The sequence below is a fragment of the Cnephaeus nilssonii genome (assembly GCF_951640355.1).
Source record: "Cnephaeus nilssonii genome assembly, chromosome: 6".
Taxonomy (NCBI): domain Eukaryota; kingdom Metazoa; phylum Chordata; class Mammalia; order Chiroptera; family Vespertilionidae; genus Cnephaeus; species Cnephaeus nilssonii.
In genome coordinates this window covers 99,342,141-99,361,232 of record NC_137077.1, presented here as the reverse complement: position 1 = coordinate 99,361,232, position 19,092 = coordinate 99,342,141, and the positions used below count along the sequence as shown (strand labels likewise).

The 19,092-nt window shown below is 40.7% G+C and overlaps 1 protein-coding gene across 2 annotated transcripts in view; it reads right to left on the bottom strand.

The window, feature by feature from the left end:
- Positions 1 to 19,092, bottom strand: part of B3GLCT (beta 3-glucosyltransferase) — a 159,819-nt gene that overhangs the window by 81,007 nt on the left and 59,720 nt on the right. For both annotated transcript variants that reach the window (XM_079773996.1, XM_079773997.1), the window contains exons 5-6: positions 10,979 to 11,055; positions 10,378 to 10,489 (exon numbers count right to left, since the gene is read on the bottom strand). In XM_079773996.1, the coding sequence (XP_079630122.1) occupies positions 10,378 to 10,489; positions 10,979 to 11,055 (189 nt within the window). The remainder of the gene's footprint in view (positions 1 to 10,377; positions 10,490 to 10,978; positions 11,056 to 19,092) is intronic.

Below are 19,092 nucleotides of genomic sequence, written 5' to 3'. Positions count from 1 at the left end.
ACCACAACAGAATAGCCTGGCTCAGGCCTACTCTCCCACTGATGACAAGTATAAAAGCTGGAGAAATTACTTAAAGAAAATGACTGAGAGCATCAGAAAACAACAAAGACAGTAAGGGCTAATATCCCAGAGAAAAGATGTGCCTGTCCATGGAAACCCCATATTCATTTCCTTTTACTCTCAGGATTTGCTGATTCCCAGAGCAGAGATAAACACACCACAGAAAGCAGCAGCTGAGGACTCTGCAACCTCACTAGACTAAAACAGAGGCTGGAGCTGGAGACTGCCCAAAAGGTAGAGATTTAAGAGGATCCCAGTAAAGTGAGCCCAAAATTCCACATGTAATCTTTCTTCAATACCAAAGCCAAAGGGAAAATCAAGAAGTAAGTGGAAAGCGGCAGTGGAGAGGCTAAAGAGCTGGGCACAGACTTCAGCAGTGATGCAGGGGAGCCCCACGCTAAAGGACAGGGTCTGCCAGAGGAGAAGGGGTCTAAGAGTAAGGACATAGACCTGTCCAAACAAGGTCTACAACCTAGAATATTAATTTCTCCTGTAGGATGGGTTATCATCCACAGACTCTTTAATTTTTCACATAAAATATCTGTTGTTTAGTGAAAAATGACCAGGTATGACGAGCAACAAGACCACACCAAAAACAAAAATAAAAATAAAAAACAAACCCACAGATAAATCAGATTTTGCAGTTATCAACACATAAATATGATTCATATATTTAATGAAATAGATGAAAAGATGAAGAATTTTACCAAAGAACTAGAATATATAAACAAGACTCAAATGGAAATTCCCAAAATGAATAATACAGTAACTGAAGTGAGAAATTCAAGAGGATATTAGACAAAAGAGAAGGGAGGATTAGTGACCTCTAAGGCAAGTCAGTAAAAAAAAAAATCCAGATTTATATACAAAAAACAGAAATCAAAAGCAGGAAAGTACAAAGAAGAGCATAAGAGCAATATGGGATACCGTGAAAAGATCGAAAATATATAAAATAGGAAACCCAGAATAGAAGGAGAAAAAGAATGAAACGGAATCAATTTTTATAGAAATACAGGCTTAGAATCTTCTAAAAGTGACAAAAGTCATCAAGCCGTAGATTCAAGAAGCTCTATAAACTCCAATCAAGACAAATACAAAAAGGCCCTGGCCACCAGGTAGCTCAGTTGGTTAGAGCGTCCTCCTGATACTCCAAGATTTCGGGTTGGATCATCAACCGATGAATGCATAAATAAGTAGAACAACAAATCTCTCTCTCTCTCTCTCTCTCTCTCTCTCTCTCTCTCTCTCTCTCTCTCATCAATAAATAAAATAATTAAAATTCAAAAAGACAAAAACAAAGTAAACTGCACATAGGTATATGTTGGTTGAAAGATCATATACAGAAAATCTTAAAAGTAGTTGGGAAGGATATACATATTTCTTTCAAAGGAATAAAAATAAGACATACAGCAGATGTTTAAACAGAAAAAATAGAATCTGAAAGACAGTAAAATAATATCTTTACAGTGACAGGAGACTTCGGCCAACCAAAAATGCTGTATCTAGTGAAAATATATCAGGTGGAATGGGAAACCACTGGAAGTTTTCAAGCAGGTAAATGATTATCAACTGAATTATAGAGAGGCTAGAGCAGTGGTCAGCAAACTCATTAGTCAACAGAGCCAAATATCAACAGTACAACAATTGAAATTTCTTTTGAGAGCCAAATTTTTTAAACTTAAACTTCTTCTAATGCCACTTCTTCAAAATAGACTCGCCCAGGCCGTGGTATTTTGTGGAAGAGCCACACTCAAGGGGCCAAAGAGCCGCATGTGGCTCACGAGCCGCAATTTGCTGACCACGGGGCTAGAGTATTAGCATGGCAAGAGCAGAAACAAGGAGATGAGCTAGGAGGCTCTAATAATGGTCAAGGCAAGAGATGATGAAAGCACCAGAGTGGCAGTATTAAATATGGAGAGAAGATGAATGAGAGGTGCATTTTGGAGGTACAGTCAACTGAACATGCCAACATAGGATTGAGGAAAAAAGAGGAATCAGTCATGACGCTAGGTTTTTCATATGAGCAACTGGATAGATGGTAATGCCATTTCTGAGATGAGAAAGACTAAAGATGGAAGGGGTTTAAAGGGTCATTAAGAGTTCAGTTCTGGATATATTGAATTTGAGGTTCCTATTAGATGAATAAGTGGAGGTATTAATTAGGCAGTTTGATATACAAGTAAGGAGCACATGGCTCACTCCCTTGGTTTCTTCACCCTCTGCTCAAATGTGACCTGATCAGTGAGATGTTCCCTGAACATCCTACATAGAATAAGCCCACCCCTAATCTATCCTTTATCTCTCTTATTCTGCTTTATTTTCTCCATTGCACCAATAATCATCTTACACATTATTTGCATTTTTGCTTATTACTTATCTTTCCTGCAACAAGAATAACCCCTGCTGGTGGGCAGGGCTCTTGTCCATTCTGCTCACTACTGTGTTCCCAGAACACCTAACATGTACTAGGTGCTCACTAGTTTTTTGATAAAAGCAAGCCCAGGACAGCTTTAAAAGGAAACCACCCCCTATAAAAAAGAAACTAAAGCATTTAATTTAAACCAAGAAGCCTAAATTCTAATAATTTTACATATTTTCTCTTTCAAACCATCATCACCTCACTCTCTATTCCTAATCTTACCTAATAATAGAGAAACATGTAAATTGACCATACCTCCACTACACCCACAGCCAATCATAGTGAGTATGCAAATTAACCCAACAAAGATGGCGTTTAATTTGCATACATACCTGGGTCCCGGGAACCTCCTCGGCACCCAGGTCACTCCCAGCCAGCCATTGGGCGGAGGCTTTAGGCTTGGGAAGGGGCCGAGCCTGCAATTGGAGGGGCCGGGGGGGGGGGGGGTCCCCTTCCCAAGCCTAAAGCCTGGGGCAGAGGCTTTAGGCTTGGGCAGGGGCTGAGCCTGGGATTGGAGGGAAGGGGGAAAAATCAATGGAAACATATCCTCAGGTGAGGATAAAAAGAAAAATAAAGAAATGTCATATCCTATGAAAGACACATCTTGAAAATGCTTAAAGAAAATTGTCATTTTTTCTTGGTGAAGGGACTGGAGTCCGTGTTGATGAAAATACCTTGGTGGCTGCGGTGACTGGCAGTGGCTGCAGCAGCGGGGTGATGGGGCTGGTGCCTTCCCCTGATCAGCCTAGTCGCCTCTCACAAAGGGAGGCCATACTGTGGCTACTTCCACATTTTGGCTACTTCCCTGTGTTTGTATCTATGTATTAGATAGAGCTGTTATGTCTCCTGGAATTGGTAGAGTGGCCTTGTGTATTACATGTCCTGTAAGGCCCAGTGGCTCAGTCTCCCCAGTCACCTGAGCTGGACACTCTAGGTGTGCCCCTGTGTGGGCTGTGTGCACAGTCATGTTGTAGTTGAGCCTTGATTGCTGTTGGCATCACTGGGAGAAATTGGCCTCCAGGCCAATTGGCTGTGAGAACCAGCTGTGTCTACAAAGGAAGAGCTGCTATGCAGTAGATACCCCTATGAAGCAGGACTTGTTTCAGAGGGGCTTTGGTGCTCACTGAGTCTGCCTCTTAAATGTGTCACTTATGGATGTGCAGAGTTGTAATCTGGAATGTTCTGAAGCTGTCCACGGGGCACACTGGCTCTGGGGCCTCCTGGGAGATGCAAAGTCAGCCACTGCCTGGGGCCATCTGGCAGGAGATACAGAGAGATCTGCAGATGGCTGCTACTTGTACTGGGCTAGTAGGTGCCCAGACAAGGCCCAGCTGTCTAGGAAGGCAGGCTGGTGCTAGTGCCAGGTCTTAGGTCTTTTACTGATAGATTTGGGGCATGCTAACTCCAGCTCCTGCTTGTGTAAAGGATAGGGCATTCATATGGAAAGGCAGCTGCAAACAGCTTGGGTGGGCTGATATTTGATGGGACTGAGTCTCAGGGAATCACCAGGGTGGAAGGAACAGTGTGGGCACACTAATGAAAACTCGGATATGGCTGTCAGTCAGTCAGCTCTGCAATGGGAGAGGTCCCAGCACAGGAATAATGACCCCAGCAAGCAACCCTGCCTGGAAGAAAGCTGCCCCCAAGCTCCTGCTCTGATGTCTGACAGTCCAGTTCCTCCCTGTATGTCCCTGGATTCCCCCAAAGTCGCTGCCCAGTGCTGGAGCTCAGAAGAAGCAAGACTGTAAGTTTTGCACAGGCCCTTTAAGAGGAACACCTGGGATTTCAGCAGTCTCCGTGTCACTCAGCCACAATCCAGACTGGTTTTTACAGCTTGAAGTTACAGGGACTTCTCTCTGGAACCCTGGGCTGGGGGGCTGGTGTGTAGCTGGGACCCCTTGCTCCTCATGGGAGGTCTTGGAGATATCCCTCCCAATTAAAAAAATGCCACACGTGGGTGCTGGACCATCTGGTTCCACGCCTCTGCCCCTCCTACCAGTGCTTTCTTCTTTACTTCTTTATTCTTGATGTTTCTATCTCTCTCTCCTTTCCTCTCTGAAATCAATAAAAATGAATTTTTAAAAAATAATAAAAGGGAAAAGATAAAAGAAAATGTCAACACAGATGAAAATCCAAGAAAAAAGTTTAAGCAAATGAAATTAAAAGAAAAATCTAAGAGCAATCAGCCAAAAAAGAGAAAACTAGTGTTGGTTCTGAAATCTGAGGATGAAAATAATGCTATAAGGAGAAAAGGCGATTGAGTGTGAATAGAAACAAACTTCCTGGAGATAAATTTGGAAAAGTTGTTCATATTATACAATCAAGAGAGCCTTCACTGAGAAATTCCAACCCTGCTGAGATAGAGATAGACTTTGAAACACTGCAAACAACAACACTGAGGTAGCTAGAAAAATATGTTGCCGCATGTCTAAGAAAAAGACCACTAAAACCTCACGGTAAGAAAATAATGAAGTTCAATGAAGAACTTCATTCACAGAAAAAAATAGGAGTTGAAAAAGTGATTACTGGATGTCAATAATGAGTTAAATTCTAGAAAATGTCAACCAAAATCTGAGAAAACTCCATCATCCAAGACTAGTGTTGAAATTTGTTCCCAAATGAGTGAAAGCAGCAGCAGTTCGTCAGAGTCTGAAAGCAGTAGCAGTGATTCAATTTCTTCAGACAGCAGTGATTCCGAATCAGAAATGTCACCTAAATTTACTGAAGTGAAACAGAATGATTCTCCTTCTAAAGAGAAAGTAAAGATACAATCTTCTATGCCAGATACAACCTCTTATTCTATTGCCCTTTTTCATCAGGCTACACATTCAAGTGGAACACCACCAGATCACCACAAGTTAGCACTAATAATCAAGAATTACAACATATGCAGAGTGTAAAAAGCATTTCACCTTTATAAATCCTGCCTCCCTCATGTGATTTGAAAAATCATTTGACTGGCCTAACTGTGATGCATCCGTCTGGTGATGACACAATGGCTTTCGAGTGTGAATGTCAAGTTTCTGTACAGAAGAATATACAAATCGAGAATGCAGACTCTTAGAAAAGTTAGGCAAACCAGTCAAAATGTCAGGTGTCCTCAGGTGAGCTCTTCAACCAATTTAGAAAAGCAGCAATAGAAAAGGAAGTAAAAGCTCCAACACAGGAACTAATATGGAAACATCTGGAACAGAATATAAAGGAAGCAAAAGTATTTCAAGAAAATCAGAGGTACCCTGGATTCACTCTAGAATATTTTTCAAGTAATATGCAAAACAAGTGCCTTGGAGATGAGCAAAAAGAACATCAGCAGACATTGGTAGCTCAAGAGAACAGTAAACTCTGACTTCTCAAAGACTATAATTTAGAGCAAGGAAGAGAGAGCAAGAGTAGAGGAGGAGAGAAGCAATGGCTAAGTGACATTTATCTGACTCTTCAACGTGAAATTATGACAATGTTTAAAAACAACTTTGATTAAAACACAGTTTTTGAATTAACCATCAACTTAAAATGAATGAAATAAAAGATTAAGATGCATATGGCAAAATGATTGCTTTTAGACACCAATCTTAGTGTTGTATTTTGACTGCTCTAAAGTGATTAAACATTTTTACTACATTTCTTAATAGGTATATGTTCATTTTTAAATGACATAATTATAGGAAATTTTATAATACTGGATCCCTAAAAATTGAATAAATTCCCAGATGTTATTCATTTTATAAATAATTATCTGCTATGTATTATAGGCCTTGTCTTAACAATGAAAATCCAAAAGAGATAGTCACTGCTTGTTTAAAAATGAAGAATATGTAAAGTTGTATCAAAAACAGAGTTCCAGAGGCAGAGGAGGGTGGGTGAGTGGGAAGAGATCAACAGAAGAACTTGTATGCATATATGCATAACCCATGGACACAGACAATAGGCTGGTGAAGGCCTGGGGTGGGAGGCGGGGCGGGGGGGGCGGCGTGGGGGGCGGAAGGGCACATATGTAATACTTTCAAAAATAAAGATTTTTTTAAAAAGACATAGATCCTGTTGAGTTTTTAACTTTTAAAACAAATATTTGTCTGCCTTCAAAAAGAAATAATAGTTGGTTTCTTTGAGTGTCAGGTTACATCAGGTTACGTAAGATTTTCTGCTGATTATATATTCAAAATGTATATTGATTACTTCAAAGAAAATATTACCTATGGTTTGGAAGGTGTTAAACTTGAGGCAAAATAACTAACAGTAGGTATTAATTACGTATATAAGTCTCTATAGGAACTTATACAGCACTTCTTAACATGTATGTGTGATAGCAATGGATGTTTAAATCTTAATTATAGTAAAGTTCTTTATTTAAATCTGTAAAATATTTTTCTTTCATTATTCTCAGGTTGCTATTATGTACAAATCATGTGTATCAGCTCCATGTATTTAAAAATGTTGGACTCTGGAAGTGTAACAGGATTCGGGCACTATTCTGATACCTCTAAAGTAAAAATTAAAAATGTGTATGTATTATAGAGAGAAAGAAAAAAGAAAAAATGCCAGTTTAAACATTCAATAATAGGAATTGCTTGTGGCACATTTATATGATAAAATTGTAAATAGACATTAAAAATTATAATTATTGCCAACAAACTGTAGTAGAATAATGCAAAAAAATTAAAGTCAAGACACGTCAGCATATGCACACTTATATTAAAGGCATACAGTGGGAAAAAGAAAAGACTTCATCAAGATATGAAAATTTATAGAAATAACCTGGAAAGGCAATTTAACGAAGATTAATTATTTTAATAAAGATTTAAATTTTAAAATATTGTACAACAGCATAAATTTGCATTAGTAAGAATGACAGGAAGATATTGAAAAGAAAAATGTCAGAATAAAACAAAATAACTGATACTCTACCACATTACATCATATTATTTTTGTGTAGTTTATTTGTGTCAATAGCCAAGCCAGACTTGCTCTATACCTTTATTTCTAAAATGTCAAATAGCAGGGGTGGGGGGGGGGGGACAACACTGGTTTGAGCTAATTTCAACATTATGTAATTCTTACTCCTAAGTGCTAGCGTTAAACGAAATAAAGCAGCCTAGATTTTTTTCCTATGGCAGAGTTCAGAAAAGAGGGGGAACCATCTCACTTTTACTCTGTTCTTGCTTTTCATGAACTTGCTTTGAACTTTTGAATTTATTCCAATTTTCATTAAAAAGCACTGTGAGTCACCTTCTTCTGAAGAGAATTAGAGCTATGGATAATGGAAAAATAATCTCCAGGTGAAATGAACCCTTGGAGGAGATTAAAACTCCTACATCCTGAAAGAGATTTGGGAGTTTTTCCCAAGTCAAAAGGAAACATAAACGCATAACAAATGTTTTACATAAAACATGGAAAAAGGTACATAGATGCTGGTTAGCATCATCTCAGACATGGTCATAATTCTTCTCTCCTTTGAAGGAATTTTTTTTAACCTATCAACTTTCTCATTCAATTATACTGTATCTTCCCAGAAAGCAAATCATGCAGAAAAACTACAATGGATCCTTCAAGCATTTAAACAACATCGAAACTGGTGGTTTTATGACAGTAACAAACGTTCTAGTGTTTGAGAAATCTAATGTTCACTGTCCCCCAGCTTTTAGGGTCTATTATCAACAAACCAAACAGGCAGCCAAAAGCCACCTTTCCTTCCCAGTGTCCTCATTAAACCTGACCCAGTTCTGAGTGGGCATCAGAACATGGGTGGGCCAGGCAGGCATCCTTTAGTATCAGAAATGGCCCATTCTGTTTATTCCAAGTTTAAAGAATTCTATAAGGTGATCAGGATGTAACCTAGGCTTCTCCAGAACAGAGAAGCTTGATTTATTCCCAAGATGTCTCTGAGTCAGCCCTCTACACCTGCAAGGGCACTGAACGGAGCCCAGGAGGAAAGCTGACCTCACAGGATTACTCAGTTGTTCACAAGTGTTTATTGACCACCCATTAAGTATTCAATACTCCACTAGTGCTAGGGATTAGAAGTAAACAAGAGCCAATAAGATGGGAAACCATAAAAATATTAGAGGAACCCACAGGCAGCAAAATCTCAGACATATGCCGAAGCAGTATCTTTACCGGTACAGCTCCTAGGGCAATGGCAACTAAAGAGAAAATAAACAAATGGGACTACTTCAAAATAAAAAGCTTCTGCACAGCAAAAGAAACCATCAACAAAACAACAAGAAAGCCCACTGCATGGGAGAACGTATTTGCCAATGTTATCACCAATAAGGGTTTAATCTCCAACATTTACAGGGAAATCATACAACTTAACAAAAGGAAGATAAACACCCCAATCAAAAAATGGGCAATGGACCTAAATATATACTTTTCGAAAGAGGACATATGGAAGGCCAAGAGACATATGAAAACATGCTCAAAGTCACTAATCATCTGAGAGATGCAAATCAAAATGACAATGTGGTACTATCTCACACCTGTCAGAATGGCTATCATCAATAAATCAACAAACGACAAGTGTTGGTGAGGATGCGGAGTAAAAGGAACCCTCGTGCACTGCTGGTGGGAATGCAGACTGGTGCAGCCACTGTGGAGTTTCCTCAAAAAACTGAAAATGGAACTCCCATTTGACCCAGTGATCCTGCTTCTAGGAATATATCCCAAGAAACTAGAAACACCAATCAGAAAGGATATATGCACCCCTATGTTCATAGCAGCACAATTTACAATAGCTAAGATTTGGAAACAGCCTAAGTGCCCATCAGCAGATGAGAGGATTAAAAAACTGTGGTACATCTACACAATGGAATACTATGCTGCTGTAAAAAAGAAGGAATTCTTACCATTTGCAACAACATGGATGGAACTGCAGAGCATTATGCTAAGCGAAATAAGCCAGTCAGAGAGAGATAAATATCACATGGTCTCACTCATTTGTAGAATATAATGAACAACATAAACTGATGACCAAAAACAGATCCAGAGACAGAGAAGCATTGATCAGACCGTCAAACCTCAGAGGGAAGGTAGGGGAGAGTGGGGGGAACGAGCAGAGATCAACCAAAGGACTTGTATGCATGCATATAAGCCTAACCAATGGACACAGACACCAGGAGGGTGAGGGCATGAGTGGGGAGGTAGGGGGCACTGGGGGGAAAAGAACACATATGTAATACCTTAATCAATAAAGAAAAAAAAGAGCCAATGGCTATATCCTATTTTCACAAAATAAAATTTGAAAATATGAAAGTAGCAAAGAACCTAACATAAGATGCATCCCTTCTCACCTCCAGACCTTCTTACATATAACTGCTTAGAACACTTTCTCTCCTGTTAATTCCTACTCATCCTACGTGACTCAGATTAAATGTCAATTCCACTTGTGACCCTTCCAGATTAAATATGATGCCCAGCTATGTGCTTCTAATAGCGCCTCACATTTCCCTTATTAAAAAAATGTCTCACTTTTAACTGTAATTGCTTCTTCAATGGTCTGTTGTTTTCCTATTATCCTGTACCATCCATGTGGTCAGGACCCTTGTCTGTGTGCCCTGCTATCACAGTGGTACTCAAAATATATTTCATATCTAAAATACTATGTGGTCACTGTTCATAAAGAGAAGCATAACTTAATTCTGGGTTATCGTTTTTGAACTTTCTGAAACTGTTAGCATACATAAGTAGGTTTTTCTTTTCATTTAAGAACAGCTCATGGTAAGCTCCATCCCTCTGAAAGCTACAAAACTTAAAGAGAATTATTTAACATTGCTTCCAGATATTCAACTACTATTCCATTCTCTTACATTTTAAATTGCTTTATTAGTTTTAAAAACCTCGTAGTCAAAATCTTCTTTTAAGCATTCCACCCAAAAGATAAACACTGGTATTGAAACTGTATTCACCTTTGAGGTGTCATATCTTCTGAGTGTTTCTAAGAGTTCTGGAACTTGTATTCTTGTCTCTTCTTCACAGAAGAAAATCCACGAGGAATTTCTGCTATATGTTGCAGAAAAGCTGACAAAAGGAAAAAGGCTCTAGTAATCCATTCTATAAAGCAAGTTTATAATAAGATTTAAAACTGATAGGCAGGAAATGATGAAGGACATATAAAATGGCAAGAAATCTAAAGTTTTTTCTTATACTTTTCTTCAACATATAGTTTCAGCATATAGGAAAGCCAAATAATAATGGTTTATACAACAGCTAGAGTTCTTATAGTGAAATCTCTCCATAACAACACCAGTTCAGAAGACAGATAATTGTCAAACATAAATATCAAATATAGAGACATTTTATCTTTGAAAAAAGAAACATTTAAAAATAAAAGTCATTCATGGTTAGGAAGAAATTGGGTTAATGTAATAGTCATAAAAAACTGAGTTCAAATTTACTTCACTTACTGGCGCTGAGAAAAAAACACACACCCTCTTATAAGAAAATTAGGGAGCTTACGAGTTTCCCGGTAGAAATGTCAGGAATTGACACATTTCCAGTTAAACGTACTGTGGTAACAGTGGAAGGATGGTCCATGCACCTTCCTGCTTAGACAGTTCATGAAGCAGAAGGACTCTGGGGAGCTCCTAGAGAAATACAGTGCATAACATTCCCTATCAGTCATACAGTTCATACAAGTTCATTATTTAAGAATAAAATGGTTGTAATATAAATCTTTGGAGTTAAATATCAAATAAACTTCATTTCCTTACATAATGTAGCATTTATTTTAACTTCCATATACCAATATGAAATGCAAAAACAGTAATCAAAGGTTAAATCAGACTAACAACATGACATGTTAGAGAGAAAAAGTAAACCTAAAGGCTGAATTAACAGTTGCCCAAGATAATCCAGGTCTTTCCTATTAATGAGTCTAAATTATTCAGTAATTTTCACTGCCTTTTAAAATAATGCTATAAGTTTTATACACTCACACACATATATTCATGAGGGATTACTTAAAAACAAATATCATGTATGAAGAAAACTAATAAAGTTAATATTTGAATAAAATTTTCAAATAATTATGGGAACATGCTAATATGAGCAAACTAGAAAAGAAATAGTAAATACTAAAAAAGTTTTATAAGAAAATAAGTAGCAAATGAGCTATTATATAGCAATTTAATTTATAATAGTGAAGACTTTGTAACAATGGAAGCATCTTTATGTTGAATGGGAAAACACATGATTCCAGCAACATAAAACAAATTCACATATGAAGAGAGACTAGAAAGGAACCAGGAAAATGAAAATATTCATGTCAAAATGACAGAAGGTGTTACATGCATGCTTTAAAAACCCTTTAATGTAGTTAAAACATAGTTTAGTTTTAAAAATGTCTTTAAGAAAAAGAGTGAACCTCAAAATTTTTCTCCCCAATGAGTACTATCCTTCTTAGCTATAGGAAATACAGGATGGGACAAAAATAGGTTTACAGTTGTGAGTATGCAAAACACAGAGTTTATTCTTGTACTATTATTTATTAGCTAGAGACCTGGTGCACAGATTAGTGGACCGGTGGGGTCCCTGGGCCTGGACTGGCCCTCTCGCAATCCAGGACCCCTTGGGGGATGTCAGATTGCTAGTTTCAGCCCAATCCCGGCAGGCCAGGCCGAGGGACCCCACCAGTGCACAAATCCATGCACCGAGCCTCTATTATGCATATAAGATCTTTGGTTAATCTCTTCATACCCTCCCCCCTCTCCCTTTCCCTCTAAGGTTCATCAGTCTGTTCCATGTTTCCATGCCTGTGAGTTGAGCATCTGCCCCCTGGTGGTCAGTGCGCATCATAGCTACTGGTCAAAAGGTCAAACTGTCGCTTAGGCTTCCTATCTAATAACAAGGGAATATGCTAATTGACCATCACTCCGTCACAAAGATGGCTGCAACCACAGCTGAGGCCATGTTCCTGTAAGGACCCCTAACGAGCAATTAGCAGGGACCTGAGGCTATGCCCTCCCCCGCCCCCGTGGGGCTTGACAGGGGACCTCAGGCTACGCCCTCCACCCAGCAGGGCTTGACGGGACCTCAAGGTGTGCTTCCTGTCCTGGTGCTGGGCTAGGGGACCTCAGGCTGCTACCCCCCACCCCAGAGCCAGGCTAGGGGACCTCAGGCCTTGCCCCCCCCCCCAGGTGGGGCTTGACAGGGGACTTCAGGCTGTGCCCCCCACCCAGGCACCAAGCCGGGGAACCTCAGGTTGCACCCCCAGCCCCAGCACTGGGCCAGGGGACCTGAGGCTACGCCCCCTGCCCGGCGGGGCTTGACAAGGGTGGGACTGGCCGGGTCTGGATCTAGCCCAATGGGGGCGGGGGGCCAGCAGGGTCTGGTTCTCACGTGATTTTGAGGTGCATGTGGGTGGGCAGGGACTTGACTCTGGGTCCCGTGGTGCTCCCCAGACTCTGACAGGAGGAAGGATTTCATATACATTTTACTGATTTTCTTTCATCTTTGACACTTCTATTATAGAGAAAGGGCAAATAGCAATATTAAATTATTTCCGCTAATTAATCCCCTTTTAATGTGCATGAAATTCATGCACGGGGGTGGGGGAGGGTGTCCCTCAGCCCAGCCTGCACCCTCTCCAATCTGGGACCCCTCAAGGGATGTCCGACTGCCCATTTAGGCCCGATCCCAGGGGCCTAAAATGGGCAGTCAGACATCCCTCTCACAACCCAGGACTGCTGGCTCCCAACCACTTGCCTGCCTGCCTGCCTGCCTGATTGCCCCTAACCACTTCTGCCTGCCAGCCTGATCACCCCCTAACCACTACCCTGCTAGCCTGATCAACACCTAACTGCTCCCTTGCCAGCCCGATTGCCCATAACTGCCCTCCCCTGCTGGCCTGGTCACCCCTAACTGCCCTCCCCTGCAGGCCTGGTCCCCCCCCCAGCTGCCCTCCCTTGCAGGCCTGGTTGCTCCCAACTTCCCTCCCCTACAGGCCTGGTCACCCCCAATTCCCCTCCCCTGCAGGCCTGGGTCCCCCCAAATGCCCTCCCCTTCAGGCTTGGTCCCTCCCAAGTGCCCTCCCCTGCTGGCCTGGTCCCTCCCAACTTCCCTCCCCTGCTAGCCTGATCACCCACAACTGCCCTCCCCTGCTGGCCATCTTGTGGCAGCCATCTTGTGTCCACATGGGGGCGGCCATCTTTGACCACATGGGGGCGGACATCTTTGTGTTGGAGTGATGGTCAATTTGCATATTACCCTTTTATTAGATAGGACTAGTGGCCTGGTGCATGAAATTCGTGCATATTAAAAGGAAATTAATTAGAGGAAATATTTTAATATTGCTATTTGCCCTTTCTCTATAATAGAAGTGTCAGAAATGAAAATTAGTAAAATGTATAGGAAAATCTCCCTCCTGCTAGAGTCTGGGGCGTTCCGTGGGACCTACACTCAAGTACTTGCCCACCACCCGCATGCGCTTCAAAAATGCAGGAGACCCAGACCAGGCCAGCCCCACCCCCATTGGGTGAGACCCAGACCCAGCCGGCCCCACTCCTGTCAAGCCCCTCCGGGAGGGAGGTGCAGCCTCAGGTCCCCAGCCCGGTGCCGGATGGGGGGTGCAGCTTCAGGTCCCCCGTCAAGCCCTGCCAGGCGAGGGGCGTGGCCTGAGGTCCCTGTCAAGCCTCACCAGGGTGGGGGGCATGGCCTGAAGTCTCCCGGCCCGGCGCTGGGGCAGGGGGTGCGGCCTGAGGTCCCTCGCCCTGGCCAGGCACCATGCAGCCGCAGGATCCTGCTGTTTGGTTGTGACATTATGGTGTCCCTGCTAATTTGCATATTCCTCGATTATATAGATAGATTATTGTATTAATTTCCAGGCGGCAGGGGGTGCGGCCTGAGGTCCCTCGCCCCGGCCAGGCACCATGCAGCCACAGGTTCCTGCTGTTTGGTTGTGACGTTATGGTGTCCCTGCTAATTTGCATATTCCTCGATTATATAGATAGATTATTGTATTATTTCCAGGCGAACAACTGTAAACCTCCTTTTGCCCCACCCTGTATGTAAGTGATGTCATTAGATGTTAAACCTACACAGGTAATGTCAGCAGAAAGGCTGTGAGGGCACTTTCCTGGCAGAGATGCAAAGCCAGGCTTATGAACGATTTCAGTCACAAGGAAAGTGCAGCAGGCACAGGTTTAGTCAGCACAAAGGGGAAGTTAAATTCTAGACTAAAATAAACTCTCTGGTTTACTGGTGAATTATAATCATTACTTCTTTGTTCACTAAATCATATGCCAGGATTTTGTATTTACTTCAGTTGGTGAACACAAAAATGGCAATCAAGCTTTCTGTACCCCTATATTTCCACATAGAAACTCTTCAATAACGTGTATGCTGTCATTAACTATCTCCACAAGGTTTTTAAAGTAAAATTCTCAAATATATAAAGTTCTACCCTGACACTCAGAAGCCGGTCTTGATTTAACTCTTCACTGAGCCAAGGCCACTTCGTAAATAAATTTTTATCTATTAACAATACTCAAAAAGCCCCAAAAGCTTTTATTCTCGTTTTATATAGTACATACATGTATATATGTATATGTGTGTACATATATGCATGTATGTATATATGTGTATATTCTGTGTGTGAATACAAAAGACCCAAACAGATATACACATACTCATGTGTATTAGCACTTCGGAGATTTAAAAAAAAATAGTTTAAAAGATCACAATAAATTTCGCATCAAATGGTCTTATCCCTAGATCTTACCACTATGAATTGTAATCATTTCTGTTCTTTTTGTTTGTCTAATACCACAATGGGGTTTGACCTCCTAAAGGTGCCATATCACCAGTCTAAGGCACTTTAAATGAAAAAGTATGTTCTTTTAATATGTAATTGCATGAATGACTGAAAAACAGTTTTCGAATAAAAAATCAAGGGGAAAGTAAAGGCTATGGAAGCAACACTTGTGCACGCAGCCCTGTCTGCTGTCTATCTGAGCTGTGCCGATTCACCAGAACATGCTATTTCAAACCTAAAAGATAAGAAAAAATCCTATCACTAAGAAAACTATGCCACAAGCATAAAGGGGCTAAAAATATAAATGCTCAGATGAGGGAAAATGACAGAAAAGGGAAAGAAAATGAAAAACTTTATCACCACGATTTAAACTTTTTATGTCATCTCCACCTATCTCGTTGAACCAAAGTCTACCTCTACTTCCATCCTCAGCATCTACCAGTGTCCTAACAGGCACTTTGTACTCAGAAAGCCCACTGGACTTTCAGTCAGTACTTCCTTTGAGCATATTTCTCATCAAGGCCTATATTCACATTTAAAGCCTCTAATAATTATTGAAAACAAACAAGTTTGAAATCTACACTCGAACTCATCACCTGCTTATTACACATATTCATCATCTTCATTAGGGAACTGGGTTCTATTCCAGAGCTGAGCACTGTAAAAAGGCTCTGAGAATGGAGAAAGCCCATTATTCTTGATATGGAGGGAAAATCATGAAAAATTTATAGCTAGAAATATGAATAGAATGAAATAAAAAAACAACATTGGAACATGGATGAAAACAGATTAATGTTAAAAATATCACAAATTACTTTCATTATTAGGCAAATTTGGTTTTGAAGCACTTTTGTTTCCCTGTGTCTGCCTTGAAAGAATTCAACTCATTTAACCCCATGCTGCTGGCCTTTTCCACGGTCCACAGTCTGATTCCCAATATTTGTAACTTGTCCATCCCTTAATTAAAAATATAAGCTTAGCAGTACATGAGTTTATGGTCTAATTCAGTCTGACTATTCAGTTCAAGGACTAAATTAGAAGTAAAAGCCCAAACATTTGTTCAGAATTAGACAAAAGTTTTAAAAGGCTGACCCTGTTTAAAGAGTGATTCCAGTTCAACTGTAGTTCCAAAATCCAACTGTTATATAATTCTTCAGCACTGAACTGAGCTTTTAGACCAACAAATAAATTATGATGAAAGTTAACATCTGCTTACTGTTAAAATTTCTTCCATAAGAAATAAGTATATCTTATGAGGATAATAACAAAGATATATAATATTGCTGTTTGAAGCATATAGTATCAGACATATTTACTAGCCTTTAAAAACCCAGTATTATTTATGGACCAGTAGTTTATATATGATGCTATAATGTATCTTCCAGGAATCTGAGCCTATTTTTTTAAAAAGATTTTTCCAAATATCTATCTTAATCATTAACTGTCCTTTCTTATTAACAGGAGAAAAATATTACCTCATTATTTATAACATTTATTTTTATTAACTATCTACTTTGAGATGTATTACTAAATACATTTTTATAGCTCATGTAAATCTGTCTTAACTAATCATTCATTCACTCATGAGAGGCAGTAAAACTTAGCATTTAGCGATCTGATTTCTGGACCCAAAGTACTTATATGAGAATCCTTGCACCATGTCTCTGGGCTGTGCAACCTTGAACAAGTTCCTTGACCTGTCTGTGCCTGTTATCTCATTTCTATTATGGGAATAACGATAGTCCTGGGAATCAAGTGAGTTACTACATGCCTTCACTTGGTATATATATGTACATGATAGTTATTATTATTATTTATTTTGACAATATTTGCGTAACTACTATATGCCAGGCACAGTTCTAGGAACACAGTAAACAGCTGTAAAAAGACAGGGCCAAGTCCCTGCCCCCTTGGATCTCACATTCTAATGAAGGAGACAGGCAATAAGCAAATAAATTTAGAAGGTAATACCAGGGATAAATGGTATTAAACAATAAAGCCAGATAAAGGGATGGAGTAAACAGGACACCGCTGACTAACCGGCGTGGAATTCTTCGCACACATCAGCTGCACACATCTGCCAGGTGACTGAGCCTCATCTGTGTGTCAGGAGGCGGCAGAGCAGACAGAAGAGGCTTTGGAGCCAGTCAGACTGAGATATCGGCCTGGTTGCACTATTTATTAGTGATATTCCATGGGCAAGTCACTCAATCTCTCTGAGCCTCAGTTTCCTCTCTGAAAAAATGGGGAAATAACTGTAACCACTTCATAGACTTAAAGGAGCTGACACTTGGAAGTGGCACAGCACGGTTTATTGACAGGAGCACTGAATAAAATAATAGTGGCGTGCACTCAACGAGAGCCACGTAGGATGACTACTGTCCTTCCAGGTGTGTCTCCATTCCAGGCCCTGACCCCATATACTCCAAGTCTCACTAGTCCCTTCAATCCCACCTTTCCAAACATGAACTCATCATGTTAGCTCAGAGCCATTGGCCTTCCTTTCATTCACCCATTCACTAACATCCAGTGGGACTCACACTGGAGTCCTCACAGTTGCCCCAGGCTGGGGTTAGCAAGCTCTTACTAGTCCTTCCAGGCTCAGATGCCCTAACTAAGTCTTTCCTGACACTGCAGGCAGGGTTGGCCTGTCCTTGCCTGTGCCCTCATCTTGCTGTGCTGACACAGCTTCATGCAGCAGCACACAGAGCGGGTAGGGCTCAACATCCACAGTGACCCACTGGGAGCAGGCCACCTGATGGGCACCACCCACCACGGGCACCGTCCACATGGAACACTAGACACTGGACACTGATGTCACACCAAAGGAGTGGGTTCTAAAATGACTGGCTTCCATGGGTCCCTGGCTTGACTCAGAATCCTGCATGGCAATGTCCAAGTAGCTACATTCAACCACAGGTGCCCTCCCTGAGCTCAGGGAGCCCAGCATCTACCTCTGACATTTTTAGTGGGCCACAGCCCAGCTCCCACCAGAATCACATGAGTAGAATTCTCCAGTACTGACAGGAGTTCAAATGCTGGGCAGCCAAAAAGAGAGAAATGTTCATGGCATGGCCTTCCACATGGTATGAAAAATTAATTACTGCTGAGCAACACCCCCTTCACCCCGGAAGCAGATACGGTCTCACTGGGGCATCTTGCCCAGGCCCTGGCATAAAGTAAATGCCCAATAAAGTTTTATTACATGAATGGATGAATAAATTCTTATTCAACAGCAATGTAATCAAGTCTGCAGTTTAACACATTAACACCTATCATTTACTACAAAAAAAAGAACTTTTTTAATCATTAAGCATCCAATTACTCTCACTTAAAAAGAAATTTAGTGATAGTGACATAACTCTCAAAGCTAATCCACTGTCTCCTTGCCAAATAAAAAATCTCTAAAAACAAAAAACACAAGGCCATCTTTCTCAAGCTTCTTCACACTATAACCTATGAAAAGCTCTGCTCTGGCTCTCCTGGCTTATTGTATGGAAATGAGGTTTTTTAAATGAACAAGCCAAGACCTGACTAACTCTTCCCAAGAAAATAGTGATCTCCAAAACTTTCTGTGAACAAGCAGAAATAATCATGTATTTGTGAGATTAAGAGTCTGCTAGGTTTTCAATAAAATTCATATCACAAAAAGGCAATAAAATTAGAAGTGTCTATTCCCCTTCAAAAGCTATTGACTCAGAGGGAAGGGGGAGAGTGGGAAGATTTCTAAGCAGCTCGCCTGGCTGCCAATATCTACCATAAAATGTAATTTACACCTGCACCAACCTCCCAAAATAAAACCTCATAAGCATATCCCACTTCTGAATTTGTTTTCCTGTATTTGCTGCCTTAAAAATAGAACCAGTTTATC